The 18555-nt window shown below is 37.6% G+C and overlaps 1 protein-coding gene and 1 pseudogene across 2 annotated transcripts; one reads left to right on the top strand and one right to left on the bottom strand.

Moving 5' to 3' along the window:
* Positions 1-9626: 9626 nt before the first annotated feature.
* On the bottom strand, positions 9627-12633 carry LOC133725805 (7-deoxyloganetin glucosyltransferase-like; annotated as a pseudogene).
* A 2815-nt stretch (positions 12634-15448) lies between these two features.
* On the top strand, positions 15449-17714 carry LOC133743286 (uncharacterized). Of its 2 annotated transcripts, XR_009863048.1 has the most exons (5): positions 15449-15582; positions 15687-15857; positions 16542-16781; positions 17167-17243; positions 17476-17712. XR_009863048.1 is itself a non-coding variant. In XM_062171157.1 (4 exons), exons 2-4 carry the CDS (start codon positions 16584-16586, stop codon positions 17516-17518), a joined length of 318 nt encoding a protein of 105 aa, XP_062027141.1. In that variant the 5' UTR covers positions 15466-15857; positions 16542-16583; the 3' UTR covers positions 17519-17714. The 2 variants fall into 2 exon arrangements, 1 of the variants encoding a protein (XP_062027141.1); XM_062171157.1 differs by having other exon boundaries at positions 15466-15857; positions 17476-17714.
* The last annotated feature ends 841 nt before the right edge of the window (positions 17715-18555 follow it).

Raw genomic sequence — 18555 nt, 5'->3', positions numbered from 1 at the left:
TTGTCAGCCTATGGTTAGGCACTTTTTCCATTATGTATTTCCTGCATTAGCCGTATTTCCCTTTGTTTTTTAGTCTCTAGCTAGTTTGGAAGTTTTTTAAATTAATTTGTCTTTCTCTCTAGTTTGGAAGTTCAATAAAAGAAGAATGTTTCTATTCTATTAGATATTTATTTTTTAGGACAGTTTGAATTACCATGTTTTCTGTTATGATGATCGTTACTCCTACTTGTGTTTGATTATGATTTGATTACAAGTTTCCCGGCATGTAGATAAATATCGATGGAACTAACCTGTGCATATATGTACTTATCTATGTGCATGAAAGAATCATTAGTAGTTATCACAAATATGTTTACTTGCATGACGTTGCAATGATAAGCCTGTTTTTTTTTTTCAAATGTTAATTGATAGGATACACTCAGTTTTGTTGACTCAATCCTTTCAATAACACTATCACACCTATTCCTATTTGAATTGTTGCGTTGAAGTCTTTGCATGTGACTTAACTCTTAATTAGATTAAGAGTACTGGTAATAGGATAAGATTTTACAACATATCAACATTATCTCTCCTCCCCTGCCTATATACGTTATTTAGGAACTTATCATTATTATTGTTTCAATCTTTGTGAGAGATATACACTTTAACTAATTATAATTTGGATAGTCCTCGCTTTGGAGGAGTTTTTTTTTTTTGGTTCAGATTTTTTTTTCTCTCACACCTAACTCAACACCTATTCTGAACCATCTATATGATTGTGATTTTTTTTAAACTTTCAAGCCATACTCATTCTAATTAATTTTTTTTTTTTATGAAGGCATAAAAATGGATTTTGGATGCTCTCAACTTATGAAGGATGGAGAAGAAATATGTCTTGCTGACAGTGCCACTACACATACGATCCTTCGCGATCGGGTTTATTTCTCCACTTTAATACCTTTTAAAGCTAATGTGACTACTATATCAGGTCCTGCAGACTTGATTCAAGGCTCCGGAAGAGCCCACATTAGGCTACCAAATGGAACTCAATTGCCATTCAAGAGGCTTTATACTCTTCGAGATCCAGAAGAAATCTCATCAGTTTTAGAGATATCCGTTTAAACGGATACCGCATTGAGACCACAAATGATAATCATGTGGAATATCTTTGCATTACATCCAATAAAAACTGTCAAAAGCAGATATTGGAAAAATTGGTTGCCCTATCATCTGGGTTGTATTACACAACCATTCAACCAATTGAGGCATACCATGTTGTGAACCAGCAGTTCAAAAATCAACATACATTTATGCTTTTGCATGACCGTTTGGGTCACCCTGGATCCACCATGATGCGTAGGATCATTACAAATTCCAATGGACATCCATTGATGACTAAACATATTGTTTTGCCAAGCAACCCTTTCAAAGCCTGCTCACAAGGGAAATTGGTGGTTAAACCATCTTATGCAAAGATAGATATCGAATCCCCATCTTTTCTACAAAGAATTCAAGGGGACATTTGTGGACCTATTGACCCATCTTGTGGACCATTTCGATATTTTATGGTCCTAGTTGATGCCTCTACAAGATGGTCACATGTTTGCCTCTTGTCTACCCGTAATGTGGCATTTGCCAAACTACTTGCTCAGATAATTAAATTACAAGCTCAATTCCCGGACTACTCTATCAAGTCCATTCGTTTAGACAATGCTGGTGAATTTACATCTCAAACCTTTGATGATTATTGCATGTCTATGGGAATTGAAATTGAACATTCGGTTCCTCATGTTCATACACAAAATGGTTTGGCAGAAGCTTTTATTAAGAGACTTCAAATAATAGCGCGCACTTTGCTAATGAAAACAAAGATGCCAGTTTCTGCATGGGGACATGCAATTTTGTATGCAGCAGCTTTAATTCGGTTGAGGCCTATAGCCAACCATCAATATTCCTCATTACAACTTGTTTCTGGGAGCCAGCCCAATATCTCCCATCTTCGAACATTTGGTTGTGCTGTTTATGTGCCTATCGCACCGCCACAACGTACAAAAATGGGCCCTCAACGTCGATTGGGAATCTACATTGGCTTTGATTCGCTATCTATTATTCGGTATTTAGAACCCATGACGGGTGATACCTTCACTGCACGGTTTGCAGACTGCCATTTTGATGAGACAATATTCCCGCCGTTAGGGGGAGATAAGACTGTTCTAAATGAACGTCGTGAATTAATGTGGACTGTACCCACTATATCTCATCTTGATCCTCGTACTAAAGAAAGTGAAATTGAAGTACGAAGGATTCTGCACCTTCAAAATATTGCTAACACAATGCCTGATGCATTCACTGACACAGCAAAAGTGACAAGATCACATATCCCAGCAATAAATGCACCGGCAAGAATTAATGTCCAAATTGGACAAAATAATGTGGCGGCCAATGAGCCATCTGTTGCACGCCTGAAGCATGGCAGACCTGTAGGTTCAAAAGATTCAGTTCCCAGAAAGAGGAAATCAAAGGCACATCTGAATCCAAATGAAATCACCCATGAAGAGAATATTGGGCAAGACATTAATGTCTGATCCACAATTCATGATTCTGTGACTACAGAAGAGGAAAATGACATCGGTGAGACACTAGCCCATGAAGAGGCTCAGGTACCTGAAAATAAGGAAATTTCCGTAAACTACGTGTACACTAATGAGTTGTGGGATCGTAGAGATATGATCATAGACAATATATTCTCATTCGCAGTAGCTACTGAAATAATAAAAGGCGATGACACTGAACCTCGCTCTGTTAATGAATGTAGACAGAGACATGATTGGCTCAAATGGAAAGATGCAATCTAAACTGAATTAAATTCTCTAGAAAAACGCAGTGTTTTCAGACCTGTTGTCCAAACACCACCCAATGTCAAACCAGTTGGATATAAATGGGTATTTGTAAGAAAGCGTAATGAGAAAAATGAGATTGCAAGATACAAAGCGCGACTTGTTGCGCAAAGTTTTTCACAAAGGCCTGGGATAGATTATGAGGAAACATATTCTCCCGTAATGGATGCTATCACATTCCGCTATCTAATAAGTTTAGTAGTTTCAGAAAAGCTTGATATGCGACTTATGGATGTTGTTACTGCATACCTATACGGTGAGTTAGATACTGATATCTACATGAAAGTCCCAGAAGGACTTAGGTTGCCTGAAGCAACTACAAAACCACGCAATATGTACTCAATCAAACTGAGACGATTCTTATATGGATTGAAGCAATCTGGACGAATGTGGTACAACCGCCTCAGTGAGTATCTACTTAAGGAAAGATATGTCAATGATCCTATATGTCCTTGCGTGTTCATTAAGAAATCAAATTCTGGTTCTGCAATAGTCGCAGTTTATGTCGATGAGATGAATCTGATTGGAAGTTCTGAAGAACTTGGAAAAACTACTGAATATTTAAAGAAAGAATTTGAAATGAAAGACCTTGGAAAAACAAGGTATTGCCTTGCGCTGCAGATTGAGCATTTGGATAGTGGGATTCTTGTCCATCAATCTGCTTATATTGAAAAAATTCTGAAGAGATTCGGTATGGACAAAGCTCACCCACTTAGTACCCCAATGGTTGTTCGGAGTCTTGACACTATGAAAGATCCATTTCGTCCAAGACAAGATGACGAAATTATCCTCGGTCCAGAAGTACCATATCTTAGTGCTATTGGTGCCCTACTCTATTTGGCACAATGTACAAGACCAGACATTGCATTTGCAGTTAGTGTGTTGGCAAGATATAGCTCTGCTCCAACATCACGCCATTGGAAAGGCGTAAAAGACATTTTACGCTACCTTCATGGTACAACAGATATGGGTTTATTTTATACAAATAAACCTGTTGATAATCCCACGATTGTTGGATATGCTGATGCCAGATATCTCTCTGATCCGCATAGAGGTCGCTCTCAAACAGGATATGTTTTTACTTGTGGAGACACTGCAATTTCATGGTGATCATCTAAGCAAACACTAGTGGCAACTTCCTCTAATCATTCAGAAATAATTGCATTAATTATATGAAGCTGGCCGAGAATGTTTTTGGTTAAGATCCATGATTCGCCATATTCGAAGCACTTGTGATTTACTTTCAGTAACTGACAATCCAACAATCATGTATGAATCGAAGACAATGCTGCTTGTATTGCTCAGATTAAAGAAGGATTCATCAAAGGTGACAAGACTAAGCATATTGCACCAAAGTTCTTCCACACTCATGAGCTTCAAAAGAATCAAGAAGTTCCAGTTAAGCAAATTCGATCAGATGAAAACTTGGCTGAATTATTCACCAAATCTCTACCTATGTGTACTTTCCAGAAGTTAGTGGAAGAGATTGGATTGAGGCGACTCTCGAAGTTATCAAGCGACGCATGCAAGGATCAGGGGGAGATTTCAATCAGGGGGAGCATCAAAAAACATGCTACCTAGGACATATGCGCGTTGTGCTCTTTTTGTCCTTCGACCAGGGTTATTTTTGTCCCACTGGGTTTTTGTTACCTGGCAAGGTTTTTAGTGAGGCAACAATAAGCGCGTCCAAAACCATCATTAATTGGTGGACATCCAAGGGGGAGTGTTGTAAATATTAATTCTTATGTGGCTGTCCACGTTATTAGTTAGGGACCTACATGTAATATCTCAATAGTCTGAACACTTATCATGTAAACCTTACCTCTATATAAGGGAGGCCTCTAAGACTGAATAATACACTTCTCCATTTTCCCCTCATCTCTCTTTATACATTTTTTACTCTCTACAAAGTAAGTCAATACTTTATAACAAATTAATGTAATTAACCTTAATAAAGGATGATTCATAATTAAACGTAATTAAACTTAATAAACATAATTCATGATGAAACGTTCAGCATGATTCAAAATGAAACGTAATTAAAGATAATTACGGAATTAAAAGAAAAATCAAATAAAAATGACTAAACAAAACAAAAATAGATAGAACAAATGCCTAAATATAGGCTTAAAATTAATCTGTGCCAAGAACACCATTGCTGATCATGTCGTCAACATGTTATCCATTATCTACAAAAAAAAAAAAAAAAATCAGAGATGTTGAGCTTGCTATCTTTATTGACAAGTTCTCTACATAATTTTAGTTGGGAGGTAATCCGATGCATAGTGGAATTCAAAATCAGTGACGGAGTTGAAGTTTTGAAAGCGCAAATGCATCCATTCATATCGTGCTCTAGGTAGAACAATGATTTTCTGGTGAGCAAATCGATCATCCAATGCTTGGCAAAGCTCAAGCGGGTTTTTCACCATATGATACTCATCTTTTAGGCTCTTGTCAAGATGATGAAGCAAGAAAATCATTACCTTGGCCCGATCTTGCACGGATGACTTATTGTCAATTTTGATGGCATCTCCAAGGTTGTTAGCTATAAGGTGAATTTTAGCATCAAGAACGCAGCTCAAATAGTTCTTGCTAGAAAATTCAAGAGGATCAAAGTCCAATTTTATTAGATGCGTCATCTTTCTACAAAGAGAAAAGATGAGATATATCAGGATCCATAACTATTGGAACTATATGTTTTATTAAAAATGATAGAAAATTCATATACGAAACAGAAGTTTCGAAGTGTTCATTTCATAAATATGAACAATGGATCTCATAGGGAAAACACGAGAAAAACATTGGTGTGATGTCTGTAGAGCCATAGATCTAAGACTACTCGGTCAGCGGACTCAAGTCTTGACTATTGGAACAATAGTTCTCAAAGTCGAATATGAAATATAAATCTCAACAATTACATTCAGTGTTCTAAAACTCTAGGCGGCCTGGGCGGTGACTCTCCGACTCGAGTAATGCTAAATCGGTGTTGTTGGGCGGCCTAAACGGGCGACTAGGCGGTTGGGCTAGGCGGGTTTTCTGCTGGGTTTTGCTGGGCGTTGGCACCGGTAGCTCTCTCCTTCCCCATCAGATCTTGGTACCTGATCGTCGAGACATCGTCATCACTGTGTAAGGCGACTTCCAGCCTAGAATCATTGGTGAAGGTGATGTCAGCGATAGAAACGCCTGCGAAGACGAGCTGGAAAAGACTCAAAGCAAAGCCGCCGCCGGTGTAGGGGATTGGATAGACCATGTGATTGAGAAGGAGACGCCTCAAGTCATGGTTCTGTTGCTTCTACTTTTTATCAACACCACTAATCCTTTGAGCAGTCTAATATGATCAGCACCGTACCAATTACCTTCACGTACTTCTGGGTTTGTGGGTTTTTCCACAAACTGAAAATACAAGGACAGAATGTGATTTTCAAGAGAATGGGGATTGCAGTATATGGATCAATCCCTACTGGGCAGAAATCAGAAATAACGAACCAAACTCCAGATTTTTGGTTACGCAGTGAAAATCTCAAATATGAGATTAAAAACACTGCGGGACTCTTACTCTTGAGAACCCAAAATAATAATGATCTTATTCAAAAGGATATGTTCTTGTACAAACTTGTATAACACTTGCTCGGCTATAAGATTTAGACAAAAGCTAACTCTAAGTTTGTCTTCCTTCTAGAACTCCTTCGCTTGAATGATCTTCAATTCTTGTTCTTCTTTCTTCACAGTCTCTCTACTGATCTCGAGAGAGTATTATGCATATATATGAAACTATGATCACAAACACTTATACATGGACCAAGTGTTTTGACCTTTTGTGAAGACACAAACTCAAACAAATATGCAAGACCCTATCACCAATTCTTGCGTTTCTGAATCCCCCTTTTTGCCGTGCATATTTTCTGAATATATATCAAGCACCAACGGCAAAACCTCTATCCCAAGATTCTGACCTAATTCCTCTTTAATTGAGAAAGAGACTTTCCATATAAGAAATACAATAAATCTTAAAGGAAATCAATTAGGAGTAGACAAATCCTAAAAACCCTAGGGAATCAATTACACAATAGAAAGTTAAACCTCAAAGATATTTTCCCGTTTTGTATGGGAATGCCAACACACCAAGTTGATCAAAACTTGTACCTACACAAACATATGAGATTGAGAGCTGGCGAGGTCTTATCCTCGTATATATTTGGCACCAGACGGATATAATAAATAAAAAAAACTATCAGTTGGTGTCTTGATATTACTTCGAGTCTTGATATGGATAGGATCATAGGAATGGTTGAATGGTTTAACTTTATTTGATGGGCTTATTATTAAAGATTCTATTTGGTTACAAGAGCCTCCATTGCCAAGCATCCAAATGCTGGTAGATCAATAACAAGTCTGCCTACAAGCCCAAACTGAAATTGCCCAGTCCATCAATACTCCCATTTTGATTACATTACACGTATTATAATTTATTCTTATTCATATATTATAAAATAAGTCTTTATATATCTTTTAAGTCTTTATATATTTTTATTTATATTTTTTATGCTATATAAATTAATTAAAAATTAAAAATATAAAAACTGCCTAGGCAGCGTCCGCCTAAGCATCTGGGCTCTAGTCCCCTGTCCACCGCCCGACTAGCGCCTAGCGATTTTTAGAACCTTGATTACATTATATAAAAGATACATATAAATATATGTAAATGATCGCATAAAAAAAATTGATGTTCATATGTAATAGGAACAAAAATGATAAACATGAAACACATATATCTATGATGCAATAATACAAGATATCTATGTTATATATGAAGCAATTCGTTGAGAATGAGAGAAAAACTCATAGATCATTAGCCTTGGTCATAAGCAACTATGTTGCATCATAAGGCTTGCAGATCATCGTGGAGTTTAAGGAGAAAAAAAGAAGAAGAGCAAAAACGTGCTGATAACGTGTTATAAACTAGAGAATAAGAGAGATAGAATGGAGAGACAGAATATAAGAGGAGGTAGAAGTGTGTGTTTCATTCTCATTAGGCCCCTTTATATAGGAGTAGTGTTTACATCATAAGGACATAGATAATGAGTATTTACAGTGGATAGCCACACACACACACACACATATATATATATATATATAATATTTACAACATAATAATAATAAGAAAATTTACTAAAAAGAAATCGAATTACTTCACAATCAGTTTCCAAATGACCATTCGGAACCTTAGGGATGCAGCGTGTGGAAAGAAGAAATCGAGTGCCTCATTTATGGGATGCTCGTACAGCTGGAGAATAAGGCTCCAAATTCAGTTGTTAATTATGTGAATTTTGGTAGGGCAGCAGTCGATCTTGACACCAAAACAGCTTGTAGAGTTTCTTCATTGGTAACTAGGCCTCATTTATGGTGAAATGACTATTTACCACCTCATTTATGGTAACTAGGCCTCATCTATGAGGTCTCAGCAGTATCCAAGTGACAAGGAACTCCAGTACAGAGGATCACAACCACAATCTGCACCTATATGCTGTATGTACATACACTACTACAATTTTCCCCAAGTGACAATGAACTCAATTACTCAAGTATATACCAGCAAACAAGAACTTACAGAGCCCGATGCCAGACCAAAAATGCAGCAAGTTCTGGAATCTTGTCCTAACTATAAAACTGATCTCGCATCAGTAGTAGTCTACAAGGACATGTCCACTTGCAAACACATGTCTATACAAAACCTCGATGTAAACGTTGTAATCAGGCAAATATTCAATACACATAGCTTTTCTGCAAATTTTCGCTTGTTATCTCAAGTTTCTTTATGCTGAAAGTCTGAAACCAAAGAATAGCAACTTAGCAAGTTGGTATCCACAAGAGCAAGTGCTTAACGATCCATTAGTCGGAGGGTTTCTTACACACTGCGGTTGGATTTCGACCATCGAGTATTTGATAGCTGGAATGCCTATGTGGGATGGTGCTCTCAATATTGTGTTGTACTTGAGATGGAGCTGGAATACACTTAGCATGAAGCTTGTCTGAAGCCATTGGTGTATGCGTTTGTAATGGTGGTCACTCAATAATAATTGGTGTATGTGTTTGTTGTACTGCTCACTCAATAATATACAAAATATTGGTGTGTACGTGTTTGTGGTAGCTCATTGGTTATTTCAGCACCTGAATGTCCACTCTTTACCTCCAAGGGATAAAAATTGTTGGCCAGGTTATTGATTATAAGCAGGCATGCAATAATACACTCGTATATACAAAGGATAAACCTCTATCTCTAGCAGAAGCTACCTGCAATAAGACATTCAAGTACTGACTACTGACCATGAGGAGTAGAGAGGACCTTCTGGTGGTGAAACTACCTAACAATACGTAACGGAAATTCAATATTGTACAATAATTGCAATTACCCAACAGCTTGTTGCTCTGTCTTGACCACATAGTACTATTGCCTCTGTTTGTAGCAATAGTAACAAAGACAACATCATTATTTTTTTAAAGACAACATCATTATATATAAAGCAAGATGATCCAGAGGATCTTGATGTCAAGAAAAAGGAAAGGTTGACATCAAGAAAAACAAAGGAAAGCAAAGAAAAAGCTGAGAGCTACTTTGATATTTTTCTGACTGTTTACAAAAGGACCTAATTGCTTAACTCTTCTACTTGCACTTAACCACTACTTATAGTAATCAGATACCAACTAATTTCATTTTTTTATTTTTACTACTTATTTTTACTGATTTTCAAATGAAAAACAAATTAATAAATTTTTTATTAATTGCAAATGAATAAAATTCTCATAGAAATATTGTGCAACATCTACTTTTTCGTTGACAACATTTGATTCACCAAATTATCAAAGTTTATGGATGATGAACCATGTGGAGCAGTAGCTTGTTCCGCAAGTTTCTTCCATTCCAAGACCTTTTTTTTCATTTTCTCACCCTTCTCTCCCCCCATTAACTCTCTAACAAGCTTCTCAACTTCACCTCTCTTTACATCATTACTAATCTCCATGCCAATGCCCCATTCATTACAAGCATACCAACAATTTGTTAACTGGTCAGCAAAGAATGGCCAACATAGCATAGGCACACCTGCACACAAACTCTCAACAGTCGAACCCCAACCGCTGTGTGTCAAAAACCCCCCAACTGATGGGTGGTTAAGCACTTGCTCTTGTGGACACCAACTTGCGATTAGACCTCTTTACTTGGTTTCAGCTACAAACTCCGGTGGTAAAATCGCGGACTCACCAACAACCAAATCGGGCCTAATGACCCAGAAGAAGGGAACTTTACTATTTGCAAGTCCCCAACCAAATTCTACAAGATGTTGTGGAGACATTACCGCTATGCTTCCAAAACTAACATAAACAACTGAGTTCTGTTCCTTAGAATCGAGCCATTCCAGACACCCAGTTTCTTCTTTCCATAGACTATCTCCCACATCCTTTAAAGGGTCTTCTGGTAATTGATTGAGGTGTAATTGTTGAGGCCCAATTGCATAAACAGGTGGGAGCTTAAGCATAGAAGAGAGAGCCTCTAGAACATGAGGCTCCAAAGCATCAAAAGTGTGAAGAATTATTGCCGTAGCCTTATCAGCTCTGTGCATTGATTCCATGGTGAAGTTAAACAGGATGTCATCGGGGTTCGTAGTTCGAAAGTTGGCGGGTAAATCTCGTAAACGGATATCTTTGATTCCTGGAATCCAATCTAATACCTTGTCCAAAAACCCATTTGTGAAACAGCTCTCATCTACAACACCCAATAGCCATGTAATTAGTAAAAGAAAAAAAGCATGGAATTAAACAAAAAGTAATCGAGTGTGCTAATTACTTTAGTATACTGTCGGTTTAATATTATTTCTTATCTTTTGAAAATGACTAGTTTTAAATACACATCCATAATTACTTAATGCACACCTCTTACTCAATGCACCACCAATTTAATTTTTTATCCCAACATTTTACTAAATACACAACCCAAAATATCCAAACTACCCTCAATTCTCATAAACCAACATCCATTACCAATCACTCAAACAAATCCAAGATCAAGGCAGCACCATAATCAATTGACCTCGTGTCCAAGATCAAGACAGTGCCATACACCATAATCGAAGACCTTAACTTGTTGGGATTAGACCTTTTTTTTTTTCTTCTTCTTCTTCCTCAATGAGTAGAAATAGGATTGGATAAAAGGACAAAGGACACAGATTATTTTCATGCTAGAGGTGAATAATGATTCCATGTTCATCTTATTTTAAGAATTGGATAACAATTCATGTGAATAATAATTTACATTTTGAATAAATTATTTAGCTTCTCTAACTCATGATTGCAGGTGTATGAATGGAATAATTATTTCATGTTCATTTTTTCTTTAGACATATACAAATATAGCTAGACGATTATGATGGTAATGTTGATGTGTGCAAGGTTAGGGTTAGGAAGAACAAAGAATTCGAAAGAGATATATAGAAGAAACAACATAATTCATTTAAATTTTTTCTTCTATCAATCTAATATAGATGTGTCTTTTGGTCATTTTCTCTACCCATAAATTTTTATTTAAAATGGAAAAAATTGGGATGTGTATTAAGTAGTTAGGGATGTGTATATAAAATTTTTCTTTGAAAACTCATTGTCCAAAATTGTAATAATTTTAAAATATTTTTAGCTCAATTTCATGGGCACCACTACTATATTTAGTCTAGTGGTATAAGTGCTCCTTAAGTGAGAGTTTCTCAATTTAGCTCTCATGAAGGTTAAACAAAAAAAGAAACTAATTTGACTGCAACTTGTGAAGTGAAATGAATGAGACAAAAAAAAAAAATACAAATTATATTTTGGTACGTACACATAAAATACAAGAATTTCTAGAAGTCCAAAATTTGATAAGGTGATATAGAGTAATTCGATTTTGCATAAGATATGTCATGTCAATAGTAATTGTTTTTTGTTTTTTTTTTATGGCAATGTCACTAGTAATGGTTACCCATGATCAAAATAACAAACCTATGACTTTGAAACAGTTAGTTGCAAGGCGTTGCAATTTAAAAGTTATGGCATAAAATTACACTTTTATCATCCCACTGATTAAAATAAAAGGTACGTAATAAAATCTGAAACGTAATTAGCTCATTAATTATTATAACCATTAATTTTTCAGTACCTCTGAGGGGTGCAAGTCCTTTTTCCACCAAAGTGGGATATTGTTTATATGCCATGAAGCTGCAAGCAGCAATAGTGAAGAAGACTACTCTAGGCACTCCGAGTTCTTCAGCAGCTGTGATGGCGAACGGCATGAAACCATCTGAAACGACGCAAGTCACCGGAGTACTGCCGTCTTCGTCGTTGAGCTTCAAGAGGAGGTCTCGAAAAGGATCCAGTAATAGATCTTTCAACAGGGCATCAGAAACCAAAGTGACGTCTTGGGTGGCATCTTCATCCGAACCTGCAGGAATGCCATCGGGGATGGCCTCAAAGCGAAAATCGGGCAAGCCGTCGAGGGAGTTGGGTCCTAGAGATCTAAGAAACCTTTTGTGGTTGAACTCTGTGTTGACAAAGGTTATGTGGAAACCCCTATGGTGGAGGAGCTTTGCTAGTTTGAGCATTGCCTTTATGTGGCCTTGTGCTGGAACTGGAACACAAACAGCATGAGGCTTACCAGCTACAAATCCCTTGGAATCCATCGATCTTAGCTACAGATTGTGTGTGTCTGATAGCAAGTCTAGCTAATTTACATGCATGTCTATTTATATATATATGATATAGAGACTCTTCCATGGACCGCGGTGTATATGGACCAAAGTCAAATTTGGCGACTGACCAACGTACACACCAACCGTGAGTCAAAGGATTCCCTTGGACTTATTAGGACCACGAGATTTTATAATATGACGCCAGGAAGCTTTGATGACAAGTTTGTTATCAAAAAATAAACAAAAGCTTATATGACAAGTCAAAATATGAATAAAATAGGAAACCAGGGAGAAAGCAAAGGAAAGAAACGCGTGGCTTGCCCTCCAAGTTAATTAGGAAAGAAAAGCGTAGATTGCACTCCAAGTTAATTAGGGGATGCGAAATCAAAGTTGCATGCTACGGAAATCATTTGGTCTTGGTATTTCTTGTTACAGAGTTGAGATTATCCAAATTCAAGTTTGACCAATATTGGGATCGACCTCCAGTTTAGCTATTAAATTCAATGCCCTTCAATCTAATTAATCAGTCTTAACTCCCAACCCAACAGTATGCATTTTTGTCATAAGAGAGTGGTTCTTTTCATACCTCCTACACTACTTTTTACCATTAAACTTCCAATTTAACCCAATTCCCTTTACTCTCTACGCCTCCCCTTCTTCCTATAGCCATAACTCCAGATCATCCACCATCCGTCTCCACCTACACAAACATCTCCAGCAACCAAATGCCATGTCAATGGTTATTATCTCTCAGCTCAAAAAGGAAGTAAAAAAAAAAAAGAAGCCAAAAACAGAGCTGCATTACTGTGGCTGATAGCTTTCTGTACCAACTATCCATAGTGCAATTTTTTGACTCTCACACTATTAGTTATGGTTGGAATAATTAAGAACAATATATTTTTGTTTATTTGAATTCAAAGAAGGCTATAGCAAAGCGCTTTGCTTCTAAACAGTTCGTAAATAAGAATAAAAATAAAAAAGGGCCTAAGATTATCAAGGAAAAAATAATGCAGAACATTGGGGGTTTGGCAAAGGATTCATATAATTATATGGTCTTGTTTGAGCCCAAAAGTAATTTTGGCAAGATCCTTTAGTGGATTTAGCATAGCGGGCCGATACCTGCGGCTCAAAAAATAAGCCTACTCGGGTTTGGGTTACAGCTTCACCCATTCCGTGATCCATGAGGAAAACGAAACCTTATTGGAGTCGGGTAGCGAGGACTGAATAGGAAACTTCAATCAATATCTCTTCTATAACAAGGAACAGTCGAAACCCTAGGTATATATACCAGGTTTCAAGGACAAAGAAGGACCTAGCGATTACAAAGCCTCCCCGGAGCAAACCTTCAACCTCGTTGAAACCCGGTGACCGCACTATGCCAAAAAACGAATCAGACAACACAATTCCAACAACAGCACAATTTTTAACTGTTGTCTGATACAATCAGACGACAGCAAGAATTATTCTGTTGTCCAAATTTTTGATTCAGTCAACGGTTATTACATTGCTGTTGTGCAATTGTTATTCAAACAATGGTTATATTTTGATGTTGTCTGAGTGAGTTATTTCAGACAACAGTTATTATGTTAGCTGTTGTGCAATTATTATTCAGACAATTGTGGTATTTTGATGTTGTCTGATCGATTTAATTCAGACAACAGTTGTTTTTTGCTGCTTTATTATGTTGTATAGCTATCTTTCAGACATTGGCTTCAGACAACAGTTATGTATTGATACTTTACTGTTGTGCAATTACTATTTAGACAATGGTTGAGTTTTGATGTTGTATGACTGATTTTATTCAGACAACTATTATTTATTGCTACTTTATTCTGTTGTTTAACTCTCCTTCAGACAATGGCTTCCGACAACAGTTATTTATTGATGCTTTAATCTGTTGTGCAACTCTCCTTCAGTCGACAGTGATTATGAATTTATGTTGTCTGAGACTCTGAGTTCCGCACTCAGTCAATTTTTGACTCCCTCCATCGATTTTGCCCGCCCATCTTTTAGCCAAAACTTAAACTTCCCCCTCGTTTTATTTTGAGAAAGTTAAACAAGATTCAGATTCAACCCCCCTTTCTATCTCACTCTCTCTCCACAATTCTCTTCAACAAACCTCGACCCCGGCAACCGAAAAGCAAAACTAACTCTGCCTTAGATCCCTTCCCATCCTCTCTCTCTCAATTCCATCTACTTTTTTTCAATAACGATGTGTCGTCCTCCGATTCCCTTCTAGATCCCTATTCACTCTCTGTTGAATTCACAATCCCCAATTTTCTAGGGTTTCAATTTTCAATCTCAAGAGGAGAATGGTGAAGCGGAAGGCGTCATGGCGGAGGAGGATGTTCTCCTCACCATCACTGACCCCAATCCAAGCGGTCGTCATCCTCTCTGTCGATGTAACCTGGGTTCCCAATGTCGCTAATCCTTCGAAAGCTTCAAGGTAGGCGTACGACTCCTTGGGGATAGAGGGAACAAGGGCTTACAACTGCTGGGTTCTTCAACTCCTGTTTCTGGTTAGTTTGGAACTCTCGAGACCTCGACCCATTTTGTTCAACCCAAGCCTGGGACGGAGACCGAACTTCCTCTTCCAATTTCGGCCACCTCTGATCAACGGACCACTGGCATTAGGACCATCTCGCGATGCCTATAGCTTGGGTTTCCACCAACGAGCTCCAACGAAGCCAATTCGAAGCTGAGAAATTTCTACGGCTCCAGCTGCTCCTCTGCATTTTCCAGTGACTTCGGTAGCCAATGACGACATGCAAGGTAAGGAAATTAGTCTTCTCTTCGGGCTCTACGTCTGGTATATTTAGTTTTTTATTTTGGTTGAGTTCTGAACGAATTGATATATTTGGTGTCATTGGGCTTCGTCGGAGTTCACTACTCGCAGCGGGTGTCTCCTGTTCTTATCGGTTAAAGAAGAAACTTGAACCTCTACAGTTTAATTGAAAGAGTCATATATGGAGAAACGATTGAGACTACTTCGAGTCAAGGTAAACCATTCTTGGCATATTCTTGTGATTTTGAAGTTGGGTTGTCAATCTAAACCTAACTGCCATGTTGTAAATTGAATGGTTGAGTTTGGAGGAAAACGCAGAAATACGAAGGGAATGGGACCCAGAAGCTTGAGGATGAAGAGAAGTGGGAACCTATATTTTTAGGCTCTGCTCGTGGATTATTAATGAAGATTTCACATGAAAGGTTGTTGCAGGTTGTTACATACTCCAAAACCCAAATTGGGTTTTAGACAGAAAACTGAATATAAAAGGTAATTGTGAAACACCAACCTTGGAATTGTGCATCGTACGTTGGTTGTCCATAAAGAGTTGGATAGATTATATTAATTGTAATGGTTGGTTGTGTCGAGTGTTTATGTGGGAAACAAGAATGAATGTTTGGATTTGATTATATAGAATGCGAAATACGGGTGTGTACAGGAGGTTTTGAATATGTGGGTTTGATGTTTATTGTGAATGGCCTGGCATAATTAGTTCCTTTAATTGTTAAGTTGAAGTCATTGAAAGAACTGTGTTGTGATAGAATTAGAACTTGGTCTATTGAAGTTGACGTACTAGTCATTGAGAATGACAATAAAATAGAAGTAATTGCATGTACTGAGCCATGACAAGTTGAATAAGTTCACAAAAGTTAGCATTCATGAGTGGTCATGGAAGGTTTGAGACCTTGTGTACTACTTGCCTGGGAGTTTAACTGAGCTGTATATCAGATATGGTGGGACTTGATTACCATGAATGATTAAATGATGTTGTTGGTAATCAGTTTGAATTCTTAGTGCATTGGTATAAAGAAATAAATATTTTCTTGGTTGAATATGATTATAATAGAGTTTTGGGTGAATTGATTGTACTGGATACTTACTTATTTTCCGTACTCTCTACTTGTGTATTTTCAAGTTTGGTAATTGAATGGATAGAGTATTGTTCTGCCGCAGTTTCTAGGTATATCTTGAGTCATTGATTACCAGATTTTCACCATGGGGGGAGCTTGTTCTAGGAAGAGAAACCATCGAGATGATGAAGATAATTTTCCTAGAGGGATTTCCAGAAGATATTCAAAAAGTGGGAGTTCAAAGTGCTTGGCAACCTCCTTCTCTCGACCTGCTATAGATATTCAACATGAAAAAGGGCAATGCCCATCCCTCATGGACTTCTACGTACGGCAAATATGTGAGGTAATTGTTTTTCTCAATGTTTCTTAGGATAGAGACTAAGATTTGTATATCTTAGCTCATGCCAATTGCTTCTTTAAAGTCGTGACCGATGAACTTGGAAGTGGGTCATGACCGATGAATACGTATTCCTTGTTGGAAATGCTTAAGTCATGTATGGATACAGGTTATTGGAGTTCAGTTCAGAACAGTGATCACTTATATAATATGCTCTCCAGATAATCCTTGTCATGTATTTGGTTCTTACAGGATATGCGTAACCAATAAAAACAATGAGACAAGATGCGGATCTATCTCTCTGTTTTTTATTATGACCTTCTAATGTCTTGTTTAATGAATTCTACAAGTTTTCTTATTATCACTCTCTTTTGTTTGCTTTTCCTCTCAGCGTGCAAGTGCCAAGGAACTGCTAAAGCACTGCTTTATTAGGACTGCTAGGAAGAGTCCAAGACTTGAGAGAATAAGGTGCCATATATTGCTGTATGCTTGTCATTTTCTTATGTGTTATTTACTGATATTCTTTCTACGGTGAGCATCTGCACAAGGATGCTCTCCTGGCCTCTGGCTGCATAGATAATGTAAAAATGTACACAAGTGCACCTCAGTTTGCAACTTCTATTACTATATGAGCACATTCATTTATCAGTATGTTGTTTAAGATTATATATCATTTTAAGCTGGAATTTATTATTTGTAGGATTTTTGGGTGTGAGAACTCTAGCTGGAGAACAAGAGGATGATGGACAGTTCTATTAGAGAAACAGAGAGGACAAGCCTTTTGAGGGCATGAGAAGAAACTGGTTTGAGGTTAAGAAAAGTGCTAAGCAAGGGCAGAAGGAAGTGGACTAGTACAATATGTTTCTGGCCTTGATGTTTTTGGGCTTTATGTTTAGGTAGGGTTATTATGTTAATGTTGGGGTGATAATGGAATGAATTGGTTTTGAATGTTTAATCAATGGATATGTTTTTGAATGTTGGTCAATTGGTTTTGGTTAAATGCTATGTGCATAATGTCTTGTGACTCTCTCGTACCATTTCATTCCAAATGAAAACTATTGTCTAACAATTGTCTGACAATGGAACATTATAAAATGGTATTCAAAAACTGTTGTATGAACAATCTAACTACAATACTTTTCAAACAATTTTAATTGCCCAACTAGAAAAAACACAACAATAAAGTACCATGTTCTGTAGTATCACACCCAAACACACAATGCTTTCTACAAACTTCTGTTGTTTTGCTTCAATTCAGACAACAGCGTTATCTCAAAAAAATGATGTAGAACATTTAAAGGGACAACAGTTTCTACACAACTGATCTTGTCAAACTTTGCTTCAAAAGTTACTTTTCATGAGATTGCTGCTGACTTAATATGACTTGCACAACGGACTCTACACAGCGGTATGTCGTCCTTTCTGGTATTCAGACAACATGCATATTAATACTAGCGCTTGTCCAAATTGGATTCAGACAACAGTTTCGCACTGTCGTCTGATACCTGCATCAGATGGCAAGAGTATTAATAACAGCAATTTTCACTATCAGACGACAGTGAAAAACTGTCGTCTAATTCATTTTTTGGCATAGTGCCATGCGCCAGTCCTAGTCTCTCCGAGAGCCGACTGTCAGCATCACCAGACCAACCCGGCGACCGTACTTCCAGTCCCAGTCTCCCCAGGAGCCGACTGCGAGCGCAACCGCCACCGTTACTACCAGCGAAGCAAGGGTAACGCCCTCGCAATCCAGCGAAGCTAAAGTCACGCTTTAGCGCAA

The sequence above is a fragment of the Rosa rugosa genome, chromosome 1, assembly GCF_958449725.1.
Source record: "Rosa rugosa chromosome 1, drRosRugo1.1, whole genome shotgun sequence".
Lineage (NCBI taxonomy): Eukaryota > Viridiplantae > Streptophyta > Magnoliopsida > Rosales > Rosaceae > Rosa > Rosa rugosa.
This window is presented reverse-complemented; position numbering and strand designations above follow the sequence as displayed.